Source organism: Mobula birostris, chromosome 26 (assembly GCF_030028105.1).
Source record: "Mobula birostris isolate sMobBir1 chromosome 26, sMobBir1.hap1, whole genome shotgun sequence".
Taxonomy (NCBI): domain Eukaryota; kingdom Metazoa; phylum Chordata; class Chondrichthyes; order Myliobatiformes; family Myliobatidae; genus Mobula; species Mobula birostris.
Genome location: NC_092395.1, coordinates 5,738,906 through 5,765,448, shown reverse-complemented (window position 1 = coordinate 5,765,448; position 26,543 = coordinate 5,738,906). Strand labels below are relative to the sequence as shown.

Below are 26,543 nucleotides of genomic sequence, written 5' to 3'. Positions count from 1 at the left end.
GTACATTTATTATCAAAGTATGTATACCATGTACAAACCTTGAGATTCATCTTCAGCTGCAAAACGAAGAAACACAATAGAATCCATGAAAACCCCACACAACAAAGACCAGCAAACATCCAATGTGCGAAAAACGTAAACAAATAATACACGGAATATGAACAGTAGATTCACTAAAAGTGAGCCCACAGCTGTAGAGCCAGTTTAACACTGAGATGTGTGAGGCCGGTGAAGTCTCTTGCACCTCGCACCCAATAGTAGTAGAGCAAAGAGAGGGAGATGAGTCAGAAGAAAACAGACGAGGTGATCTCACATGGGGGATCCTGGCTGACACGGAGTAGTGAGCTAAACACTGGTTCATCCTCCACCCTTGGTCTCAACGCTTTCATCTTTTAATTTGGCTCAGCACTTAAATCAGCTGAACATCAGTTCTTTTCTCATCTGGGTCCCTCCGTTTTAGTCTAGCTCAAAGTCCGCTCCAACAGTGGCTCTGGTGTCAGCCATCAATGCCTGAGGAAAGGCGCTGGCTCTCCATTCCATCTATGCCTCAATGTACATCTCTAACAAGTCTCTCATTCTCTCATTTTCTGCTCCAAAGAGAAAAGACTCAACCTTTCCTATAAGACATGTTAGATAATGTCAGCTGTTCTCCTGGGATTGGCCACCACGTCCTTTTTCTCAGAGTAATGGCTTCTAAATGAAGAGAGTCCATCTGTTACAACACAGAACACTGAGGAAACTCCATGGGTTCAGCATCATCTGTGGAGGGAAATGGAAAGTTGGCGTTTCAGATCGAGATCTTTCATCTGGGTCTCAACCTGAAACATTATCTGTCCATTCTTCCAGCATTTTGGTTGTTGCATCAGGTTCCAGTGTCTGTAGCCTTTTGTCTTCGGTGATCCCATCTACTTGTTATAATCCAACTTGCTAGTCAGTTGACAATCAGGATAACTTGAAATATTTAAATATTAGTCATAAAGCTTTTAGATTTTATTTTTTATTATTTTTAGTGTTAGTTATCTTGTGCTTTTTTGTACTGCATCAGATCCGGAGTAACCATTATTTTGTTCTACTTTTCACTTGTGTACTGGAAATGACATTAAACAATCTTGAATATTGGAGGCTGTTGAAAGGATATACTTAATTGGTTTGAGGTCAGTAAAGGTGATTCTACAAATTGCAATATCTCCATTTTCCTTTTGTAAAACATGGTTAAGAATGAGTAATAAACTCGAGATTCTGCAGATGCTGAAAATCCAAAGCAACACACACAAAATGTTGGAAGAACTCTGCAGATCAGGCAGCATCTATGGACAGGACTCACTTTCAAGGATTCTTCATCTCATGTTCTTGATAATTATTATTATTGTTGTTACTATTTTCATTTATTTGTCTTAAAGTAAATGGGTCTGGTGACATATATGTCCTTTGTACTTTGATAATAAATTTACTTTGAACTTTGAAAGAGCCATTGTTTTGGGCCAAGACACTTCAATGGGAGAGGTATAGAAGACTTCAAGGTGTAGTTAAATCTCTTACACCCAGTTTAGGAAGGGTATCTCCTTTTTAAATGATCAGTAGATTCTGTTATACTGCTAGTATCTCTTACATTTGCACAAGGTTTACTATAACAAGAGAGCTAGAATATAAAAACAAGGATGTGATGCTGAAGCTTTATAAGGTATTGGTCAGACTGTACCTGGAGTATTGTGAGCAGTTTTGGACCCATTATCTAAGAAAAGATGTGCTGGCATTGGAGAGGGTCCAGAGGAGGCTCATGAGAATGATCAGTGGAATGAAAAGGTTGACATATGAGGAACGTTTGATGGCTCTGGGCCTGTACTCGCTGGAGTTTAGAAGAATGAGGAGGAATCTCATTAAAACCTACTGAATTTTGAAAGCCTTGGGTACAGTGGATGTTTCCTATAGTTGGGGAGTCTGGGACGAGAGGGTACAGCTTCAGAATAGAGGGACGTCCATTTAGAAGAGAGATGAGACAGTGGTACAGGCCAGTTCATTGGGTATATTAAGGCAGTGGTTGATAGTTTCTTGATTAATCAGGGCATCAAAGATTATGGGGAGAAGACAGGAGAATGGGGTTGAGAGAAATAATAAATCAGCCATGATGGAATGACGGAGCAGTCTCGATGGGCCAAATGGCCTAATTCTGCTCCTCTGTCTTATGGTGTTATGGTCTAACTGTATTATACCGAGCTGAAAACGTTGGGTCGGGTTACTCTGGAAAGTAATGTTCTAATCACCAAATCTACTCAGATCCATTTGTTTTGAAACAGATTTTTTAATAACCTGGGAAAGGGGTACACACAGCCCTCATGTTACAACTGTTTGAGTTACAGAGGCTTACTCTTACAGATTTCTCAAATCACTACCCAAAAATTTGAGATACAGTATAAAATTCACTCTTGCAGAATTTGTATGGGTGTGTGTTTGTAGTGGGGAGTGGGGAGGAGCGGTTAAGAAGTAAATAAATCAGCACTTTTTTTTGTTTTCAACCCGTGTTTCTTGACATATGCATAAATGAAGCCGCTTCACATTATGGAAAATCGAGGTGCAAAGTAAATTTTAAAAAAAACACTTCCAAGTAAATTTATTACCAAAGTACATATATGTCACCATATACAACCCTGAGGTTCATTTTCTTGCAGGCATTTACAGTAGAACAAAGAAATACAAAAGAATCATGAAAAACTACTCAAAAGGACTGACAAACAGCCAGTGTGCAAGAAGAAATCCTATGCAAATACAAAAAAAATGATAACTGGAGAGGGAGCGACAGAGAGAAAGAGAAGAGGTAGATTCGGGGAGAGAAAGAGGGAGAGGACAGTACAGAGAGATGTAAAGTGAGAGATAGATGAGAATATAGGTTGTAGAGTCCTTGAAAGTGGGTCCATAGGTTGTGGAATCAGTTCAGTGCTGAATAAACACAACTGCACCCTCCCTGTAATGTGGGGTTCACTGGTGCTGCATTTTATTTAGTGTCTAATTCTTCACTTACCATTGTTCCTTTAAAAAAATTGGCTGGTTGTGTGATAAGAATAGACACAAAAGATCTAGCATTTTCCAAAAAATTACTTTTACTAATTATTATGCTCACCTCCAAAAGATAATCGGAACACTTTCCTTTCTAGCCACTCAGTGCTACCAGCGAGTACTCTAAGATGAAAGAGGGATTATCAGATACAAATTTTAAAATTCCTTCTAGCCTCTCCAAAAACATACTGTTAACCTAATCCCTGAAGAACTCCCTACACAGCACTGGTTGTATTTTTCCAGTTCTTATGCCAAGATGTCCTGCTGTTTATCCAGCTGAGATTGTCCAATTACTGCTGGATTCAGGACTCATGGCTATATGCTCATGTTCACCTTGAGCTGCGCTGCTCTAACACACACATCTCATTGACTCACAGCTCAGCAGAGGAAACTTTTACCCTATGAGTCTGGGCTAGATTCAACTACAGTTTCCCACGGTGAAGGGTGTCTCTAATCCACTGTGCCAAGGTTTCTCCCTGCACCAGTTTATATGAAACTTTACTGCTGTATTGCACTGTACTGGTACCACAAAGCATAAAACATAGAACATAGAACTGTACAGCACAGAAACAGATCCAACCGGCAACAATGTTGTGCTGAACCAATTAAATTAATAATCAAATGGCCAACTAAACTAATCTCTTCTCAAGGTTCAAAGTAAGTTTATTATCAAAGTACATATGTCACCATATATACTTGAGATTCATTTTAGAAACAGAAACATAGAAAGCCTACAGCACAAAACAGGCCCTTCGGCCCATAATGCTGTGCCGAATATGTACTTGAGAAATTATCTTGCGCTACCCATAGCCCTCTATTTTTCTAAGTTCCATGTACCTATCCAGGAGTCTCTTAAAAGACTCTATTGTATCCGTCTCCACCACCGTCACCTGCAGCCCATTCCACGCACTCACCACTCTCTGCGTAAAAAAAAAAACTACTTACCCCGGACATCTCCTCTGTACCTACTTCCAAGCACCTTAAAACTGTGCGCTCTCGTGTTAGCCATTTAGCCCTGGGAAAAAGCCTCTGACTATCCACACGATCAATGCCTCTCATCATCTGAGGCACCGCTATCAGGTCACCTCTCATCCACCATAACTCCAAGGAGAAAAGGCCGAATCACTCATTTTTTGATCTCAACTCGTGTTTCTTGACACATGAATAAGTGAAATGACTTCATATGATGGAAAATCACTCTGCAACTTATTTAGATTGGAAAGGCTCCTGACTGGGGGGGGGGGGGGTGGAACGTGTGGTCCAGTGGCCCTGACCTCACACCTCATAATGACCCAGAGAGGCTGGTCCTGGCTCACGTCCGACCACTGGTCAGATCAGGCTTCGATTCCCCTGCATTTTGCCTACCAGGGGTATACTGGAGTCAATGATGCTGTCATCTGCCTGCTGAACAGAGCCTACTCCCATTTGGATAAGCAGGGTAGCACTGTGAGGATCATGTTTTTTGATTTCTCAAATGCCTTCAATACCCTACAGCCCTTGTTGCTGGGGGGAGAAGCTCCATTCAGTGCAGGTTGGCACTTCCATTGTTTCCTGGATAATGGGCTACCTAACTGGTACCTGACATGTATTGGCTCCCTTCCTGTTTACCTTGTATACCTCAGATTTTAATGTCAAGTCAAGTCAAGTCACTCTTTATTGTCATTTCGACCATAACTGCTGGTACAGTACACAGTAAAAACGAGACAACGTTTTTCAGGACCATGGTGCTACATGAAACAACACAAAAACTACACTAGACTACAGACCTACCCAGGACTGCATAAAGTGCACAAAACAGTGCAGGCATTACAATAAATAATAAACAAGACAATAGACACAGTAGAGGGCTGTAGGTTGGTGTCAGTTCAGGCTCTGGGTATTGAGGAGTCTGATGGCTTGGGGGAAGAAACTGTAGTCTGGTCGTGAGAACCCAAATGCTTCAGGTAGAACACAGTCATGTCATCTGCAGAAATTCTCTGATGACTCAGCAATAGTTGGGTGTATGAAGGGAGGACAGGAGGATGAATACAGGACCCTGGTGGAGGACTTTGTCAAATGGTGCAAACTGAATCACCTGCAGCTCAACATCAGTAAGGCAAAGGAGATGGTGATGGACTTTTGGAAGATTAAGCCTGCATTGCTCCTTGTTACTATTGATGGTGAGGACGTGGATGTGGTGAGGACCTACAAGTACCTGAGGTGCACCTGGATAACAGATTTGAGTGGAACACCAACACAAAGGCTGTGTACAAGAAGGGCCAGAGTTGCCTTTTACATCCTGAGGAGACTGATGTTCTTTGGAGTATGCAGGCTTCTCCTTCACATGTCCTACCAGTCTGTTGACGCCAGTACAAACTTCTATGCGGTGGTGTGCTGGGTCAATAGCATCGGGTGATTGATTTCTGGCAATTCTGGACAATGTTTCTCACCCTCTGCATGCCAGCTTGGATGAACAGAGAAGCACTTTTAGTAATAGACTAAGACAACCGCGCTGTTCCAAAGAGCGCTGTATGAGGTTATTCTTACCATTGGCGATTAGGTTCTATAATGAGTTGACCTATAGCCGGGGAAGTGATGACCCCCTTCTGTTAGACTTTGAGGTAACTTACTTTTTATTCTTTCTTATTTCTCCTAATATTTGTATATCTGTGCACTTGTAATGCTACAGTGATGCTGTAATTTCCTTGGGATCAATAAAGTACCTATCTATCTCTATTTTGAATAAACATAGCTCTGCCCTCCCTATATCATGGAGTTTCCCTGCATTGAATCTTATTTATCTAATTCCTCGTTTTTGCCATTGTTTCTTTAAAAAAAACAAACTTTGTCTGGTTGTGTGGTAATAGGTGTAGCCAACCAAAAATGGACATAGAATACTTAGCACTTACTGAAAAAATGTAATAATTATTTAACTACATACTCAGTGGCCTCTTTATTACGTATCTCCTGAAACTAATAACGTGGCCACTAAGTGTATGTTTGTGGTCTTCTGCTGCTGTAACCCATCCACTTTAAGGTTCAATATGTTGTGTGCTGAGAGATACTTTTCTGCACACCACAGCTGTAGCACATGGCTATTTGAGTTACTGTTGCCTTCCTGTCAGCTTGAGCTAGTCTGGCCAGTCTCCTTTAACCTCTCATTAACAAAGCGTTTTTACCCACTGAACTGCTGCTCACTGTATTTTTTTTTTTTGTTTCTTGCACCATTCTCTATAAACTCTAGAGACTGTTGCATGTGAAAATCCCTGATCAGCAGTTTCTAAGATACTCAAACCACCCTGTCTGGCACCAACAATCATTCCACAGTTAAAGTCATTTAGATCACATTTCTTCCCCATTCTGATGTTTGGTCTGAACAACAACTGAACCTCTTGACCATGTCTGCACACTTTTATGGACTGAGTTGCTGACATATGATTGGCTGATTAGATATTTGCACTAGCAAGCAAGTGTACAAGTTGCCTAATAAAATGGCCAGAGGGTGTGTATTTCCGTTCTGGAAGTCTGCGGATATTTAAACAAGCTCTTTAACTTTTAGATGGTATTCACAACAGTCCTGACGTCTGGAGCTCGTCCAGTGGAATGGCTCAGCCAAGTTACGGTGGCTTGATGGGAAATACAACAACCCATTTGTCCCAAGCGAGTGGCTACAGCAACCTTCATCCACAGGAGCGCCTGGTAAATGTTCTTAATCTCCAGAGTGCTAGCAGTGCTGGGGTGGCAAAGTGAGGAGGCTGCAATTCATTGTGAGAGGAAGTGATTGTGCAGAACGTTAGCATGCGGGGAAATTCCTGCGTTGTGCATAAAGCGATAAAACTGATTTTATTTCTGCAAGTTAATTGGATGGTAATTGCATTGTCGCTTAAATTGTTTGACCACTGCTGAATGCATGGTTACCATAACTCAGGTTAAATTTTGTGTCTATCACCTTCTTAAAATTATCTTAAATGTATAAGCTCCTGCAACTATATTCAGAGTTCTTTCAAATCAGCTCTGAGTGAGCCAAAGCAATTTTCCAACTGCTGTTAACAAACTGCTTGGAATTATGGCTTATTTAAGGCAACTTGACAGCATTTCTGGACAGGCAGTCTAGCTTCAAATGTTTCACTTTACATTTTGCATGTGTAATCTGATGTCACGCTTAAATGACTTTTGGGTCAAGTCTAAGACTGAATGCAAAGTATTTGCAAAGAAGTATAGAAGTGAAAGAGGGTAATATGGGGATTGTAAAACCTTTCTGTTGAGATTTTAATTGCAAAAACATGTTTTTTTAATTCTATTAATTCCTTCATCAGTAATTCTGGGAAAAGAAAACTATTTAGAATCTACGTCATACTTTATTAATTAGTAAAATACTTCCATCTGCATAGTGTCACTTGAGACTAGCAGTTTAGTATTGGTGGTGACGTTCAGTCGAGTAACTAGGTCCCTCGCGGGACAAGTGTAATAAACCATAAGACATAGGAGCAGAATTAGTCCGTTTGGTCCATCGAGTCTGCTCCACCATTCTATCATGGCTGATTTATTATCCCTCTCAACGCCATTCCCCTGCTTTCTCCTCGTAACCTTTGATGCCCTGACTAAACAACCCATTGACTTGGCCTTCACGGCTGTCTGTGGTAATGAATTCTGCGGCTAAAGAAATTCAATAAGAACATAAGACCTAAGAACAGAACTAGACTGTTCAGCTCCTGTCTACTCTGCCATGTCATCACGGCTGATTAATTATCCGTCTCAACCCCATTCTCCTGCCTTCTTCCCAAAAGGCTCTTTGAGTCAGAACCAGAATCATAAGACCGTAAGAAATAGGAGCAGAATTAGGCTGTTCGGCCCATTGACCTGCTTCATCATTTCATCATGGCTGATTCATTTCCCTCTCATGCCCATAAAATGACCACTGAGTGTATACTGATAATCAGAATCAGGTTTAATATTACTGTCATGAAATCCGTTGTTTAGTGACAGCAGTACAGTACAATACATAACAAACCTATATAAATTAAAAGTTAAAGTAAGTAGTGCAAAATGTATTCCTGTAATGGGATCCAGTTTCCGATGGACTGGTTAGAACAAGCCGCGAACATGAAGGTGAAAACAGTATCTTTCCCTACATTCTTTGCCAATTAAAGCCTCATAAATGCCTCATCTTATTTGCCTCCACCATCACCCCTGACCATGCATTCCAAGCACCACCATCTGTGTGTTTAAAATAAACTTAGTTTGAACCTACCCCCTTGCATGCGCTCTTAACGGCTGACATTTTGGCTTTTGCCTTTCAAAATTTTATCGCCTTCTGTAAGTCTCTACCTCTGCCTCTGCCACTTCTTTATACTATTAACTGTCTTCCCCCTTGCTTTCCAGTCCTGATGAGGGGCCTCGGCCCGAAACATCAACTGTTTATTCGCTTCCATAGATGATGCCTCACCCACTAAGTTTGTGTAGCATTTTGTTTTTTGTTTAATATGGAAACAACAGTAGTTCTCAAAGCAAAACTGCTGCTGAAGATAAACTCTTAATTATTATTTTATTTAGAGATACAGCACGGTGACAAGCCCTTCTAGCCCATGAGCCCACACTGCCCAATGATACCCATGTGATTGATTAACTTAGTAACTTACTGGGAATGTGGGAGCAAACAGATATAATCAGCAAAGACATACAAATTCCTTACAGACAGCGACAGAAATTAATCCGTGGTTCCTGGCACTGTAATAGAATTAAGCTAACCGCTACACTGTCATGCCATGTTGCCCCTTCCTTTAACCTATCTTTTTCCTTAGAGTGGTTACCTTTAACCCGTCCTTTCCCTTAGAGTGGTCACCTTTCAAAGGTTCAAAGATTCGTTTATTATCAAAGTATACAACTTGAAATTCCTCTCTAGGTAGCCATGAAACCAACAAAGAAAAGAGAATTAAACCCCAAAATCCTCCCTCTCTGCACCAAATCAAACAAAAACAGAACAGGCACATCAATCTCCAAATCCCTCCTCCCACACAAAAAACACAAACAAAGCAGAACAGGTACATTGAATCCCAAATCCTCCCCCCCCCCCCGCGCAAAAAAAGAAAGATCAGGCGAAAAACACAGAATATGAAAGCACTGTAAGACTGGAAAAAAAAGTCTACAGTGGAAGTACACATCCAAAATGCAGAAAACCTGGGGAACACTCTCTGGGTCCAGCAGCAGACCCTTCCCTCTGTGTAGCAGAGCCATCAGAAGGCAGGCAGCAAGCGCTCAGCCTCCGCACTGGCCTCTATGCTTCATTCTCCTTCCTCACTTTAATTGGGAAAATGGAATTGAACAATGCCTTCCCCCCTCCCATCCACAGGGTTATCGCCATGAGGTTCCCACACGTTGTTTCTGTCTCCCAGAATCTGCAGAGCGCTGAAACACCCAAGCAATCTTCAAAGTTACGCATTCACCTTGATGTTTCAATTTCCCTTATCCTTTAACCTGTCCTTTCCCTTAAAGAGGTTACCTTTAATCCATCTTTTCTACTCTACACTCAGAAATCATTCACATTACGAACATACACCCATAATCAATGTGGTTTCCTTAACAGATAACATAGAACATTACCGTACAGTACAGGCCCTTCACCCCACAATGTTGTGCCAACATTTTAAACTACTCTATGATCAATCTAACTTTTCCCTCCCACATAGCCCTCCATTGTTAAACCTTAACACACAGGAGCAGAATTAAACCATTTGGCCCATTGAGTCTGCTCCACCACTCACCATGGCTGATCCATTTTTCCCTCTCAGCCCCAGTCTCCTGCCTTGTCCCCGTATGCCTGCATGCCCTGACCAATCAAGGATCTGTTAACCTCTGCCTTAAGTACGCATACAGACTTGGCCTCCACAGCTGCCTGTGGTAATAAGTTTCTCAGATTCACCTTTGTCTGACTAAAGAATCTATCATCATTTAAGAGTTTCTTAAATGTTCTGAATGTATATCTGCCTCTGCCAACACCCCTAGCAGTATATCCATTTTATTTATAAAAATTGATAAAATTAGTTTTTTAATGTTCCAATGTACAGTGAAGAGCTTACCTCGCATAGCATCCATTCGGATCAACTCATTACAACGGTGCACTGATGTAGTACAAGGATGTACAATAGCAGAATGCAGAATGAAATGTTAAAGTTACGGAAAAAGTGTAGTGCGGGTAGACTGTAAGGTGCAAAGTCACAACAAGTAGATTGTGAGGCCAAGGGTACATCTTATTGTACTGGAGCAAAGGTTCCCAACCTGAGGTCCATGGACCCCTTGCTTAATGATACTGGTCCATGGCATAAAAAAGGTTAGGAACCCCTGTCCTAGGGAAATGTTCAATAGTCTTTTAACAGCAGGATAGAAGCTGTCCTTTAGCCTGTTGGTACATGCTTTCAAATCCTGGAGTTGGGTCATTCTAAAGCTACGTACCATTAGATATCCACATCAAAAGCCATGTTCTTTAGCTGTATTTTGGCGATAACCACAAAGTTATTACGCACCATCAACTCTCGCCTTTGTGGGTGAGCTTTCATGCTGTAACAGATTAAACAAAATTATATCTTTCTGGTTCTAACTGTAAATTCTCTCATGACTTTGGTGTGCAGTGCAGGCCAACATTCTTGAACATTAAAAAAATGATTGTGATTTTTTTTATATGCCAGTTTAGCTGTGGTTGGTTCTAATGAGCCAAAAACACTTGGAATTTTCTGTTTGTTTCCGGTCAATTAGAGCAAGCAAAAATCTTTTTATTTAAGACTATTAGTTCTGCTGGGTGATTTGGAATTGACTAGTTTTGTGAATGGATTAAGAATTCCTTATCTTGTTAGAAAAACCTTTTTCAGTATATTTTTATTCTGCCTCTTTAGTGGCCCAACCGCTCATTATTAGCAGATTGCATTGCTGATAACAAACGACTTGGAAAACATAGGCAACATAGTGTTACATTTCTGGAATTATTGATATCATCTGGAGCCGCATCGGTGACTAATGGGAGTGTAGATCTGATTTTATCGCAGCATCAGAATTCAAGCCAGGTTTTCAGGCAGTTTTGGTGAATAAATTTAAAATCTTTAATTCTCTTGGTACAGGTAGATTTAATTTCATCATCCTAAAGACAGTAAGGTATATTTTTTGCACAAGGTTGTATGTAGGACTTGGGTGGCAGTGTGGAGATACATCCTTATCAAAGGAGGTGTAAGGCGCTTCTTCCCTCCGCTAGTCTTCAGGTCACCCTTGGGCAAGGTGTAACACCTGCTTCCCCCCAACACCCCAAATTAGGTTGGATGGTCAGACGAGTGCTGGTGCATATCAGAAGCCCTGGTTATGCAACCACTGATGCCAGGCATACAATCTCTGTAGAGTATTGATAAATACTGGGGTCGCTCAGCTTGTGAAGACGCTGCTAGAAGAAGGCAATGGCAAATTACTTCTGTAGAAAAATTTGCCAGGAACAAGCATGGTCAGGGATAGGAAGACTATGATTACCCACACCATACGACACAGTACATGATGATGATATGTTGGGCTGTGTAATATTTAGATACACAGTGGGGCTGCCATTGTTATTTGTTAGCGATGCAGCATTGGAACAAGCCCTTCCGATCCACCAAGCCACTCTGCCCAGCAACCCCTCTGTTTATCCCTAGCTTCCTCACAGAACAGTTAACATATTAACTGGTATGTTTTTGGAATATAGGAGGAAACCGTAACACCTGGAGGAAAGCCACACACACTTCACAGAAAGAAAGTACAAACTTTCTTACAGAGGATGCTGAATTGAACTGTGAACTCTGGTGCCCCAAGCTGTAATAGCATTGCTCTAACTGCCACAATACCGTAGCGCCCCCATCCAAAGAAATAAAAGCAAAAATAGCTGGGAATACTCAGCAGGTCAGGCAACATCTGAACACCATAAGAACATTTTTATACATTGCACCAAAGTGCTACCATGAAATGACAAATTTCACAAATATTTATTTTCTTACTATGTAAATATAATACCTCAACATTTAGCCTAACTTCAAACCTTAGAAAGTTGGCAGTTACATACCTGTTTCAAATAAAGAAAAAGATTAAATTTTTTTTGTCACATGTACATCAAAACATACAGTGAAATGTGTTCTTTGCATCATGGCTTGCATTGTGCTGGGGGCATCTCACAAGTGTCACCACACCAAGACAGTGCCAACTTAGCATGCCCACAACTTACTGATGTTGGATTCGAATATCTTTAATCTAAGGTTCTTTCAGAAGTCAGGAATGAGGCACAAAACCTGTTGTTTTATCATTTTATTAAGCATCAATAGAACAAAAAGAATTGAAAATGGGCAGTAATAGAGGTCAAGTAAGTGAAGGGAGGGAGGAAGATGCAGGAGAAAGATGCAGCTCTTTTTTTTACACATAGGTAAAGAACATTCAGTTCAGATTTGCAGTGAGGTGACACTTCACCTCTAACTTTAGTCAGGGTCATATACTGTATCTGGTGCTCCCAGTACAACCTGCTCTACATCGGTGAGAGAGACCCAACACAGACTGGGGAAGTGCTTCAGGTAGCACCTCTGTTCTGTCCACCACAAAATGTGTAGCTATATGTATGAGTGTGTGTGAGAGAGAGAGAGATATACTTGCATCCTTTGTGTTTGTGTGTGAAAGATACCCTTGCACTCTGGTTTTCTGTGTGCGTTAAGAGAGAGAAAGAGAGGAAGAACTGCACTGTGTATGGGAGTGTGAGAGAGAGAAAGACCTGCATTGTGCCATGTCATTGGGTATATTTAAAGGAGAGGTTGATAGGTTCTTGATTAGCCAGGTGTCAAAGGTTATGGGAAGAAGGTAGGAAAGTGGGGTTGTAAGGGATGATAAATCAGCCATGAAGGAATGGAGGAGTAGACTCAATGGGCTGAATAGCCTAATTCATCTCCTAAGTTTAGTGGTTTTATAAGAGTCAGCAAATCAAATGGCCCCTATTCAAATGACGTAGACCCAAAGAAGCTTCCAGAGCTTTCCCGAATCATACAAGTGTAACCACTACAGGACACACTGAACAACTACATACACATGCAACACACACACAATGCTGGAGGAACTCAGCAGGCCAGGCAGCATCTAATGAAAGGAATAACAGTCAGCACTTCGGGCTGAAACCTTTCATCAGGACTCAAACTGCTGGTGGAATTCAGCAGGTCAGACACCATCTGTGGAAGGGTATAAGCAGTTAGAACTTCGGGCTGAAACAATTCATCAGGACTTAAAAATACTGTAAAATACAATAGTGCAAAAATAAATGTTAATGTGACAGTAACAGAAAAGATAAAATTAAAGTTTGGGGAACGTGGCAGCACCAGTGGGATGTGGATGTGAAGAAGGTAATTGGTTCGGATAGCAGTGGTGAAGAAGTTAGTGAAATTGTTGCTTTCTTTTACAGGGTTATCCAATGCACACAGTGTCATCGACAGAAGTTAATGGGAGTCTTCCTTCTATGTCGGGTTTCCACTGTAGCAGTAACTCAGGTTCAGCTACGTTCGGCGTCTCATCTCACACACCACCAATCAGTGGGACGGAATCCATCATGAGTATGTCTGTCTTTCAGTGCAAGAGTGCGCGGTGTGCATTCATCTGTTTGGGGTTCTGAAGACCATTGCCTCCGTTCAGCTGGGTTTTTAAGTAGGATCCACCTCGAGCACCGCTCCCCTCGTGAGTGAGGCAGATACCTCCTGTGGTCAATGGAGTTGGTTGACACCCCGTGTCATCTGAAGTTTAGCATCGAGTCATAGAGCACTACAGCACAGAGACAGGCCCTTCGACCCGTCCAGTCCATGCCAAACCATTACTCTGCCCAGTCCATAATACAGAAGAGCAGGATATTCGGGCATTTGGCCTATCAAATCTGCTCCACCTATTCATTATGGCTGATATAATACCCCTCTCAACCCAGTTTTCCTGGCTTCTCCCTGTAACTTTTGACATCCTTGCTAATCAAGAACCACTCAGCCTCCACTTTAAATACACTGAGTGGCCACTTTATTAGGTACCTCTTTTACCTAATAAAGTGGCCATTGAGTATAAGGTCATGGTCTTCTGCTGCGGTAGCCCATCCACTTCAGGGTTCGACATGTTGTACATTCAGGGATGCTGTTCCTGTTCATCACTGTTGTAACACATGATTATTTGAGTTACTGTCACCTCCTTGTCAGCTTGAACCAGTTTGGCCATTCTCATCTGACCTCTCTCATTAACAAAGCATTTTTGCCCACAGAACGACTGCTCACTGAATTTTTTTTTTTTGTTTGTTTTGCATGGCATTCTTTATAAACTCTAGAGATTGTTGTGAGTGAAAAAAATCCCAGGAAATCAATTTCTGAGATACTCAAACCACCAATCATTTCACGGTCTTAAGTCACTTAGATCACAATTCTTCCCCATTTTGATGTTTGGTCTGAACAGCAAGTGAACCTCTTGACCATGTCTGCATGCTTTTATGCACTGAGTTGCTGCCACATGATGCTGATTAGATAGTTGCATTAATGAGCTGGTGCACAGGTGTACCTGATAAATTGGCCATGACTTGGCCTCCACAGCCATCTGTGGCAAAGAATTCCATAGATTTCCCCACCCTTTGGCTAAAGATATTCCTCCTCATCTTTGTTCTAAAGGAACCTCCTTCTCTTCCGAGCCTGCGCCCTTAACCTGCATCTGGACCATAGTCCTCCATTACTGCTCCCATCCATGTACTTATCCCAAGTAAATGCTGAAATTGAACTTACATCCACTACTTCCGCTGACAGTTCGTTCCACACTCACACCACCCTCTGTGTGAAGAAGTCCCTCCCACCTCAGGTTCCCTTTATATATTCCACCTTTCACCCTTAACCCATGAACTCTAGTTTTAGTCTCCCCCAACTCAGTGGAAAAAGCCTGCTTGCATTTACCCTTTCTGTATCCCTCATAATTTTGTATATCTATATCAAATATCCTCTCATTCTTCTAATCTTTGATGTTCCTAATTTATTCAGCCTCTCTCTGTAACTCATATCTTCAAGTCCCAGCAACATCAGAATCAGGTTTAATATCACTTGGAAAAAGTCATGAAATTTGATGTTTTGCAGCAGTAGTACAGTATAATAGATTTTTTTTAAATTAAGTTTGCTGACGACACCACTATCATAGGCCGAGTCAAATGTGGTGCTAAATTAGCATAAGGGAGGGAGACTGAGTAGTGCCACAACAACACTCAAATTCAGCAAGACCAAGGAGCTGAGTATTGACGGGAAATCCATGAAGCAGTCCTCATCGGGGGATCAGAGGTGGAGAATATCAGCAAATTTAAATGCCTTGGTGTTATCGTTTCAGAGGATCCCTCCTGGGCCAGCACGTAAGTGCCATTGCAAAGAAAGCATGGCAGTACCTCTACTTCCTTAGAAGTTTATGAAGATTCAGAATGTCAGCTAAAACTTTGACAAACTTCTATAGATGTGTGGTGGAAAGAATATTGGCTAGTTGCATCATGGCCTGGTATGGAAACACCAATGCCGTCAAACAGGAAAATCCTACAAAAAGCAGTGGATACGGCCCAGTCCATCATGGGTAAAACCCTCCCCACCATTGAGCACATCTACACGGAGCATTGTTGCAGGAAAGCATCATCATCATCTGGGACCCCCACCACTTAGGTAATGCTCTCTTCTTACTGCTGCCATTAGGAAGAAGGTACATGAGCCTTAGGACTCACAGCACCAGGTTCAGTAATAGTTAATTCCTGTTGATCCTCAGGCTGTTGAACCAAAGGGGATAACTTCACTTGCCCATCACTGAAATGTTCCCACAGTCTATGGACTCACTTTCAAGGACTCTTCATCTCATGTTTTCAATATTTATCGGTTATTTATTGATTAGTATTATTTGCTTCTTTCTTTTTGTATTTGCAGTTTGTTGTCTTTGCACACTTGTTCTCCACCTTGTTGGTGTGGTTCATCATTGATTCTATTATGGTTATTGGATTTATTGAGCATGTCTGCAAGAAAATGAATGAGGGCTGTATATGGTGGCATATATATACTTTAATAATTTACTTCCAACTTTGAACTATAAATTACAATAAGAAATGTATATTTTTTAAAAACTAAAGTAGAATGAAAATAGTGAGGTAGTGTTCATCGTTTAGTCGGTTGCGTGCTCAGAAATCTGATAGTGGAGGAGTAGAAGCTGTTCATGAAATGTTGAGTGTGTGTCTTCAGGTTCATGTATCTTATTTCTGATGGTAGTAATAAGAAAAGAGCATGTCCCTGGTGATGGGGGTCCTTAATGATCATGCCATTTTTTTGAGGCATTGCTCTTTGAAAATGTCCTCGAACCTGGGGAGGCCAGCAGCCTTGAATTTTTTTTGCTGCATTCTTTGAATCTTACTGATATCTTTCCTGTAGGTGACCAGAACTGCATACACTGGTGTTCTGTTCTAGCAGGTTTTGCAATGCATGTTATCTATCCTTAAGCTCTTATTTCTTTCGTCACTTCCATGATCAAAGGTCTCTCTCAAGATTCAATATTTCCTAGTTGAGTAAGGACATCAGATACAGGAGCAGAATCGGGCTGTTTGGCTCTTCGACTGCGCTGCCATTCCATCATGTCTGATTTATTATCCCTCTCAGCTCTTTTCTCCTGCCTTCTCCCCTAACCTTTGACAACCATACTAATTAAGAACCTATCAACCTCCAGTTTAAATATACCCAATGATTTGACCTCCACAGCTGTATGTGGCAGTGAGTTCCATAGATTCACCACCCTCTTGCTAAACAGATTCCTCCTCAAATCTATTCTAAATGGATGTCCCTCTATTCTGAGTCTTTGTCCTCTGGTCCTAGACTACCCCACTATAGGAAACATACACTCCACATCAACTCTATCCAGACTTTTCAATATTCAATAGGTTTCAATGACATACCCCCCCCCCCATTCTTCTAAACCCTAGGGAGTACAAGCCCAAAACTTGTTAACTCTTTCATTCCTGGGAACTTCCTCTGGACCCTCTCCAATGCCAGTACTTCCTTTCTTAGACAAGAGGCCCAAAACTGCTCACAATACTCCCAAGTGCAGCCTGACCAATACCTTACAAAGCCTCAGCCTGCTGGGTTTCCTGTTAACACATCTCTTCTGATTTCAGCTAATAGAGGAAGTTCATCTGGCAGCCCACAGACCTGTGACGCACTGGGAAAGGCTCTAGCCTCGGTAAGCTTAAACACAAGAGATTCTGCAGATGCTAGAAATTCAGAATAACACGCACAAAATGCTGAAAGAATTAAACAGTCAACATTTCAGTCCAAGATTATTCTTGACAGCTTTATATAATAACTTGTATAACAATCTTATTGTAAGGGTTTATTTAACATTCTTTAATTGGCATGAACACAGACTGTTGAATGGATTGGAATATTTAATGCAGCTAAAATTAGAATAGTAGATGTATTTACTGTCCATGTCTCAGGTGTCAATATGCAGTGTTGATTTGGATGCAGTTAAGTATGTGGTGCCTTTGTGTTACTATCAAATAACTTTAGTTTGGGAACTTGCCTGTTTTCCAGATTTATTCACCAGACCATACCAGCAATAACTTCCATTCAAATCCATCAACACCAGTTGGCTCCCCACAGGCAATTGCAGGTATTTATTATTTTTCCCAGTGGTCTCACAGAAATGCTGTATTTCTCCACATCCTGAATCACTGCTTGTGTTTGAACAGTGCAGCTGTTTTTATCCTCGCAGAAGATGGGGCTATTGCACCACCCAGTGTTCAAGATTGAAACTGCATGATTTATTTCAACTTCGGTGGATTCTGGTTAATTAGGCCATCGGTTAATTGGGGCAGCTGCTTATTTGGGACAACTCTTGAAGAACAAAAAATATTCGAGAAGATTGCCAGGATTCCCTTCACTTATTTGGGATTCCATGCTGCGTAATTTGGGCAGGACACAGTTGCCGAACAGTTTCTAACTAGTGTCAATCACGTGCACTTGTGTGGCCATTCAACACTACTCCATGCTTAGAACGAAAATTTTAGATAGTGTCTTTTGCTCGTGTTTGTGTTCAAAAAATGGTGATGTTTTTGTCCGTGTTAGTTGGTGGGAAATAAGCAGTCAGACAATTCAGAACTGATTTGTTCACTGCATTTTGGGCTTGGAGATGCCAGAAACAGCTGGGAGTGAAAATGAAATGATTTCACTACTTCAACAAGTTGGGAACCTTAATGAATTTAAAGGTGTCGAGAATCATCTTGAATGTTATAATGAAAATGAAGATTTGGAGGATGCATTCACCAGCAACATTGTATGAAGGCAGTCCATTATCTGCACTAGGTGTCAATGCTGATTTTGTTCATTGCATACACTGGATGAATTCCTCTGTCGATAACTATTAGGAACTAACACACAGTTTTTATGGTACTGTAGTACTATTGATAGTGTTCTAATTTGTTCTGTATTTAACTTAAATACATAATTTGCAACTAAGTTTGGGATTTTTATACCTTTTTGCCTGCTTCCATGAAACTTAAGATAATTGGGGCAGCCGCTCAATTGGGCCAAAATGTACAGGTCCCGATGTGTCCCAATTAACTGGAATCTACTGTGTTTATTTGAATAAAATTGGTTATCTGTCTTTCTACAGGTACAGGTCAGTGGTCTAGAACCGGGGGCCAAGGTGCACTGTCACCGACTTACGAAGGGACGCTACATAACCTGGTAGGATTTTTCATAGTGAATTTATATTTTGCAATATTGGATCTGCATTGTACAAAATTTTAATTGTAAATAATTTCAGTGCAACAAAAACACATTTTGGAAGAGGTTATATGCTCTTCACTATCCTTACTTTTAGTATTTAATTTAAAAATGAATAGAGCTCTTTGCAAAAATTATATCCCAGCAGTAAGCTGTGTCTGTGATTGTGTTTTGTGGTTTTTATGTTGTTCTCTTAGTGAAAAGAAATATTTCATATTTTGCTATTCAATTAAACTTTTCTCCATGTACCTGGACCACCTGAATTCAGCAGAAAGTTAGTATTGAAAGTTTTTAATTAAAATTAAAGAAAGAGCATTGAGGGGGATAATAAATCACCCATGATCGAATAGCAAAAGAGTTGGGCTGAATGCTGCTGCTATGTCTTAAAAGACCATGAGACCAAAGACATGGGAGCAGATTTGGGCCATTCTGTCCGTCGAGTCAGCTCCACCATTCCACCGTGGTTAATCTATTATCCCTGGCAGCCCCATTCTCCTACCATCTCCCTGTAACCTTTGATGTACTTACTAATCAAGAGCCTGTCAACCTCCACTTTAAATATACCCATTGACTTGGCCTCCCCTCCACAGATTCACCTGTGGCTAGGAAATTTCTCCTTATCCCTGTTCTAATCAGAAGTCCTATTCTGAGGTTGTGCCCTCTTTTCCAAGACTCCCCCACTATTTAAAACATCCTTTCCACGTCCACTCTATCTAGGCCTTTTAGTATGAGGTAAGTTTCAATGAGATCCCATCTCATTCTTCTAAACTAGAGCAAATACAGGCTCACAGCCATTGAACAGTCCTCGTGAGTTAACCCTTTCATTCCCAGGATCATTCTCATGAAGAGTTAGATTGACCTTAGAGTAATTAAAAGGTCGGCACAACATCATGTTCTATTTTTTTTTAAATCCTCTAAATTCCACACTTGCAGTGAATAAAATATTTGATTGTTTACTTCCAGGTAGCTGGTTGCAATGGTGCATATAATTACTGCTGCCCTTTGCTTCTTACTTATAGACATATTTGAATATTTAACTTCCTTTCCAAGCAGCAGAATAAAATGGAAGATCGGCTAGACAGACTGGACGACGCCATTCACGTGCTGCGCAGTCATGCTGTTGGGTCAGCAACAACTATGCCCAGTAACCACGGTGACTTGCATGTATTAATAGGGCCATCGCACAATGGCCCAGTTGGAGGTTTAAGCACAGGATTCACACCCCCAGTCCTGTTGCCAGCAAACCGGCATTCTATGGTGAGAGCTCCACCTTCTCAGTCATTTAAACTGGCTCATTGCATGATTGTTTATTTCACAGTATGGTGAAATCATCTCCTTTTGTATATATTAGTTACTGAAGTATTGTTTTGAAATCTATATCTTGTTATCAACAAGATCTGGGGTGTTGGAACACTTGCAATGAACCTGTCAAGTCTCCCGAGAATTGGTATTTCATCCAGGTTTTCTGTTTATTTTGAGGTACAGCGCAGAACAGGCCCTTCTAGCTCAATGAGCCGCACTGTCAGCAACCCACTGGTTTAACCCTAGCCTAATCACATGATAATTTAAAATGACTAATTAACCTACTAACCAATACATTTTTGGACTGAGAGAGGAAACCGGGGCGCCTGGAGGAAACCCACATGCCAACGGACTGGACGTACAAATTCCCTACAGAGGACGCTGGAACTGAACTCCAGACTCCAGTGCCCCAAGATGTAATAGCCTTGTGCTAACCTCTACACTACCATGATGCCCTTCTTGTTATTTGTATGTAAGACACAGTCATTCCCAATTTTGATGTAAATCTTCAAGAAGTAACCTTGATTCCAATTTTTCATTATAGGAAGGACACAAGCTATAGAGAGGGTGCAGAGGAGATTGACCAGGATGCTGCCTAGATTAGAGAGCGTGTCTTATGAGGATAGGTTGAGTGAGCTAGGGCTTTTCTCTTTGGAGTGAAGAAGGATGAGAGGTTACTTGATAAAGGTGTACAAGATGATGAGAGTCATAGATAGTGTGAATAACCAGTGACTTTTTCCCAGGGTGGAAATGGCTAATACAAGCGGCCATAATTTTTTTTTAGATTATGAGAACACTCAGTCCTCTTTTATTGTCATTTAGAAATGCATACATGCATTAAGAAATGATACAGTGTTTCTCCGGAGTGATATCACAGAAAACAAGACAGACCAAAGACTAACACTGACAGAACCACATATTATAACATGTAGTTACAGCAGTGCAAAGCAATACCATAATTTGATAAAGAACAGACCATGGGTACAGTAAAAAAAAAGTCTCAAAGTCCCAAGTCGATCGACTCCCGAGTCCCCGATAGCAGGCGGCAAAAGGGAGAAATATCCCTGCCATGAACCTCCAGGCACCGTCAACTTGCTGATACCTTGGAAGCAGTCGACCCCAGCCGTCACTGAGTCCATCCATCCGAAAACTCTGAGCTTCCGACCAGCCTCTCCAATACAGCCTCCCGAGCGCCATCCTCTGCGGAGCGCCTTTGACCTCTCCCCGACCGCTGAAACACGCAAAGCCGAGGATTTGGGGGCCTTCAGCTCCGGAGATTCGGGTTACCACACAGTAGCAGTGGCAGCAAAGCGGGCATTTCAGAAGTTTTCCAGATGTTCCACTGTGCTCTCACATCTGTCTCCATCAAATCAGAATTGTGCACGGTCCCCTACTTGACAGATAACAGATATTCATCACCGACGTGGCCATGCACGCTGTTGCACGGCCATCTTCTCCCCCCCTCCCAGGAGGATTTTAAGGTTATTGGAGGGAAGTATGGGGGGGGGTTCATTTACACAAAGAGTGGTGGGTGTGTGGAACGCGCAACGCGCTGCCAGGGCTGGTGGCAGAGGCAGATACGTTAGGGACATTTAAGAAACTCTTAGATAGACATATGGATGAAAGAAAAATGCAGGGCTGTATGGAAGGGAAGGGTTAGACTGATTTTAGAGGAGGTAAAAGTTCAGCACAATATTGTGGGCTGAAGGGTCCATACTGTAGTATGCTGTGAAGTACTATGTTGGTTAAGGGACTTGCGGGTTGGACATTGTTCTGTGTCCAGAGAGGAGATAGATGGACAGAATTTTGAGATTTGACAGAGTTGAAAGTGGATCCGAGGCCATGGTCAGATGATCCATGGTCTTACTTTGAGTGTCATATGACCAAACTCTTTCTTGTTTCTTCATGTGTAAGCTTGTGGAAAGTGCTGAACACTTGTATCTCACACTGATGTTTTTTGATCAGGTTGGAGCTCATGAAGAAGGCTCAGGAATATCTAACAACCCTAGTGTTCTGCCCAGCCGTGTGCTGCCATCACAGACCACTGCACTGTCAGATCTTAACCGGCCTCAAGAAGCTTACAGCGGTCAGTATGCACCTATATGAAAGTAAAGCATTGTGTGCTTACTACTTTTTTTTTGCTGCAGAGGAGAAGTTGTTACTAAAACAATGAGTGTGCATCCTAAGACTCCTGTACCTCCTCCCTGATGGTAATAATAAGAAGGTATGTCCTGGATGTGTTGGTTTGCTTATTTTTTTCTAATTGGACGGTACAACATGGAGAAGGCCCTTCTGGCCCTTCGGGCCACACTGTCCCAGCAAATTCACAACCCCGATTAACCCTAACCTAATCACAGGGCAATTTACAATGACCAAATAACTTACCCGGCACGTCTTTGGACTGTCGGAGGAAACCAGGGCACCCGGAGAAAATCCAAGCAATCCACAAAAAGGATGGACAGAGATCCCTTAAAGAATGGTGGTAAAATTGAACTCCAAAACATCCCGAGCTGCAATATCGTCAAGCTACCATGGCATAGATGGGGAGGGTCGAGGATGGGTGTCGTCTCCTTGAGGCACTGCCTTTATGTCCTCAATGGTGGGAAGGCATTTATAACGTTATTTACAGAATGGGACATCTAGTTAATGATCTCTTGGTCCAGTATATTTCATCCATTCCAAAGTCAGATGTCCATTTTTTGTTTGAAGTTCAAGTTTAAATTTAATTATTATCCAATTGTACTCAAAAATACAGCCAAACAAAACAGCATTCCTCTGGGGCAAAGGTACCAACAATCACACACAGCGTACACAGCACATATAATAGCAGAAAAACATTCAGTTACCAAGTATAGCCTAAATCCCTGATGTCATGTCCTGTAGATTCATGGTGCATGGATGTTGTCCTGGAGCCATGTTTCTACAAGAACAAGCCCCCAGCAGTTCCTCATACTGTGCGGTGCAGCTGCTAACAAAAGCAGTCTAGTTTGTCTTCCACTGAGCAAACACTGGAGGACAGCACTGACAGAAGAGGCCAGCTTCCCATCCACTACTTTAAAATCGATGCAAATTTGTGAAGTGATTTTGTAAAAGGGTAAAATGCTTTAGAGCTGCAACTGATTCATAGCTAATGCTCCCATCCAAATTTGCAGGAGAAGTGTCTGCTGCAAAAACCAGGATCTCCTGGTGGTCACCCATTTCAATTCAACTTCCCATTCCCATTCTGAAATGTCTGTCCATGGCCTCCTCTACTGCCACGATCAAGCAAAACTCAGGTTGGAGTAGCAACATTTCATATTTTGTCAGGATAGTCTCCAGCCTGATAGCTTGAACATAGATTTCTCCAATTTACAGTAATTTCTCCCCTCTCACTTCTCTCTCTATCCATTCCTCACTCTTAACTCCCCTCTTAACCCTCCCCTTCTCCTCACCTGCCTATCACCTCCCTCTGGTGCCCCTCCTCCTTACTATTCTTCAATGGTCCACTGTCCTGTCCTATCAGATTCTTTCTTCTTCAGCCCTTTACCTTTTCCACCTAAAACCTCAGAGGTTCCTACTTCTTCCTCTTCCCCACCCACCCACCTTCCCCCTCACCTAGTTTCAACTACCATTTGCCAGTGTGTACTCTCCCCTTCCATCCACCTACTTATTCTGGCTTCTGTCTCCTTTCTTTCCAGTTCTGCTGAAGGGTTTTGGTCCAAAACATCAACTGTTCGTTCCCCTCCATTGATGCTGCCTGACCAGTTGTATTCCTCCAGCATTTTGTGTGTGTTGCTCAAAAAAAGATAGTGATTTGCAGTATGGGGTCTGTAAAAATAGAAACCCTATAGGTAATTCAATGAATTCCAAGGAAAAGGTAATAAAGAACTTTAGCTAATAAGCTGCATCACTGCTTGGTACTGCACTGCAGCAGACAGGAAGACTCTGCAACTAGTAGTTGAAACTGCCCAAGACATCGCCGGCACCAGCCTACCTGCTATCAAGGGCGTATGTACAGAAAGGTGCCAGAAAAGGCCCAGCAATATCATGAAGGATCACACCCACCCTGCTCATGGACCGTTTGTCCCACTCCCATCAGGGAGGAAGCTACATAGCATCCATTCCAGGACCACTAGACTCAAAAGCAGTTTCTCTCCCCAAGCAGTAAGGCTGATCAACACCTCCACACCCTGCCCCCCACCACCACCACTACTTTATCATTTCACCTTATCAAGTCACCTTATGTACAGATACTCCTGTGCCTGTGTGTCACTTTGTGGACAATCTTAATATATTTATATTTTTTGTGCTGCATCAGATCCAGAGTAGCACTTACTTCAATCTCCTTTGTGCTTTTATACTGGAAATGACATTAAACAATCTTGAAACTTGAATTCTGTTACTTAGGAGCTACATTCCCTCTATAATTTTTTTTACAGCTGCCCAGACCACCTGCTCTGAGCAGGAAGTTTTTAACCAGAAAGTTATGCGGCATACTTTGAATATTTAGAGTTAAAATAGAAAAATCGCATACTTTAGATTTTATTTATTAATTGTAGGGTATACAGTACAGTACAACAAAGAAAATCTTACACATTTCATAAACTTTTTCTACATGTGTTCATTTACTGTGCAGCCATGCACCTGCACAGCTTAGAGGGAACAGTGCTTAGGAGAACAGCTCACTTGCAGTTTAGGACAAGAAATCTGATTAGTTTTTCACCTGCTTGGCATATGTTTAAGAGAAATTTAGACATAGGTAATGCCTCTCACAGCCTATAGACATCTAAGAGTCTTTCCATCTCATGAAACACATCTGATTGCTGGTTATATCCTAACTCTGTAACCTCCCTGATTCTCATCCTTTTGCAGGAATGCCCGGTGGTCTGCAGAGATCTAATGCCAGTCAGTCTACTGCGGATATAAAGCAAGAAGAAAAGGAGGACGACGAAAACCACAATTCCTCGGGTACAGAAGAGAAGTCAGATGATGAACGGAAAGATTCCAAAGTGTCATCACGGGCATCAAGAACAAGGTATTATTTCCTCTGTCCGAGAAGTGGTCTCCAGTTTCTTGATGTCGGCTAACTCCTAAGTGCTGTGCTCTTTTGAGTATATCATAACAAAGAATAGAGATTATTATGTAGAAGGTGTAAGCAGGAAGAGTTATTTCCCTGAAAATTTTGGAGTACCTCATCTCCATAGTAAACTAAAAGTTTGTGGAAAGTTTGGGTAAAGTGAGCAAGGCATTTTGAGATTTGTCTGATTCCTTCATCTATCTTGGCTATGTGCTCAGCTGTCATTAATGTTCTTACAACATTTTAACTATTTGCAACAATCTTACGGAACTTAATACCAAAACTGAGACACTTACACGATGATATTTAGATTTGTGCTGTTCTTGATTATGTGAACTGCACGAAGAAACCTGTGCAGAAAAGTTTTTAAAGTGGAAAAGCTGTCGCACAGGGAAAGTTCCTCTCTCTCGACCTCGGACATCTGGGTCCAGAGATACAAGTAGTCATCACATCTAGGGTCTTCTTGGTTGCAGTGGATGACCATGACTTCTGTGCCTTGTCATACCTTTTGCTCTTCACAAAGCATTGTAGAATCACTTTCCTGGCCATTGATCTCTCTGTTGATCTCATCCGCCCAGTCCACTGGAACTGGGCAATGAGCATAATACATTCAGTGGCCACTTTATTAGGTACAGGAGTGAAACCCGATGTGGTCTTTTGCTGCTGTAGTCCATCCACTTGAAGGTTTGATATGTTGTGCATTCAGAGATCTTTTCTGCACCCCACAGTTGTTATTTGAGTTGCTGTTGCCTTCCCATGAGCTTGAAGCAGTCTGGCCATTCTCTGACTTCTCTCACAAACAAGGAGTTTTCAGTCACAGAACTGCTGCTCACTGTATGCTTTTTGTTTCTTGCACAGTTCTCTGTAAACTCCAGAGACTGTTGGGTGTGAAAATCCCAGGAGATCAGTAGTTTCTAAGATACTCAAACCACCCCACCTGGTACAAACAATCATTCCACAGTCAAAGTCACTTAGATCACATTTCTTCCCCATTCTGATCTTTGGTCTGAAAAACAACTGAACCTCTTGACCATGTCAGCATGCTTTTGTGCATGGAGTCACTGCCACGTGATTGGCTGATTAGATATTTGCAATAATGAGCAGGTGTATCTAATAAAGTGGCTACAGAGTATACATTCCACTATCAATAAAGACATTAAAGGAGCAGAATGCAAATTCATAAGCTGACATTGTCCTATGAGAAACAAGTACTTTTTTCCCTCAATTTTCCCATCCTCTCTGATGACTAGCTTGGTAAATAAGGGTGTGGCATGCAATTGAGAATGTGTAGGTTCAGGCTTGGTGAACCAACCTTTTTAAATCTTATTCCCATTCTAATGTCGGTCCATGGCCTGCTCTTCTTCCATGAT

The 26,543-nt window shown here is 41.7% G+C and overlaps 1 protein-coding gene across 11 annotated transcripts in view; it reads left to right on the top strand.

The window, feature by feature from the left end:
- Positions 1-26,543, top strand: part of tcf3a (transcription factor 3a) — a 181,176-nt gene that overhangs the window by 128,897 nt on the left and 25,736 nt on the right. For 6 of the 11 annotated variants that reach the window (XM_072244556.1, XM_072244560.1, XM_072244558.1 and 3 more), the window contains exons 10-17: positions 6,590-6,729; positions 13,472-13,619; positions 17,204-17,268; positions 17,622-17,700; positions 18,703-18,776; positions 19,866-20,072; positions 22,083-22,203; positions 24,969-25,131. In XM_072244556.1, the coding sequence (XP_072100657.1) occupies positions 6,590-6,729; positions 13,472-13,619; positions 17,204-17,268; positions 17,622-17,700; positions 18,703-18,776; positions 19,866-20,072; positions 22,083-22,203; positions 24,969-25,131 (997 nt within the window). The remainder of the gene's footprint in view (positions 1-6,589; positions 6,730-13,471; positions 13,620-17,203; positions 17,269-17,621; positions 17,701-18,702; positions 18,777-19,865; positions 20,073-22,082; positions 22,204-24,968; positions 25,132-26,543) is intronic. The other 5 variants (XM_072244557.1, XM_072244562.1, XM_072244561.1 and 2 more) reach the window with 1 other exon arrangement.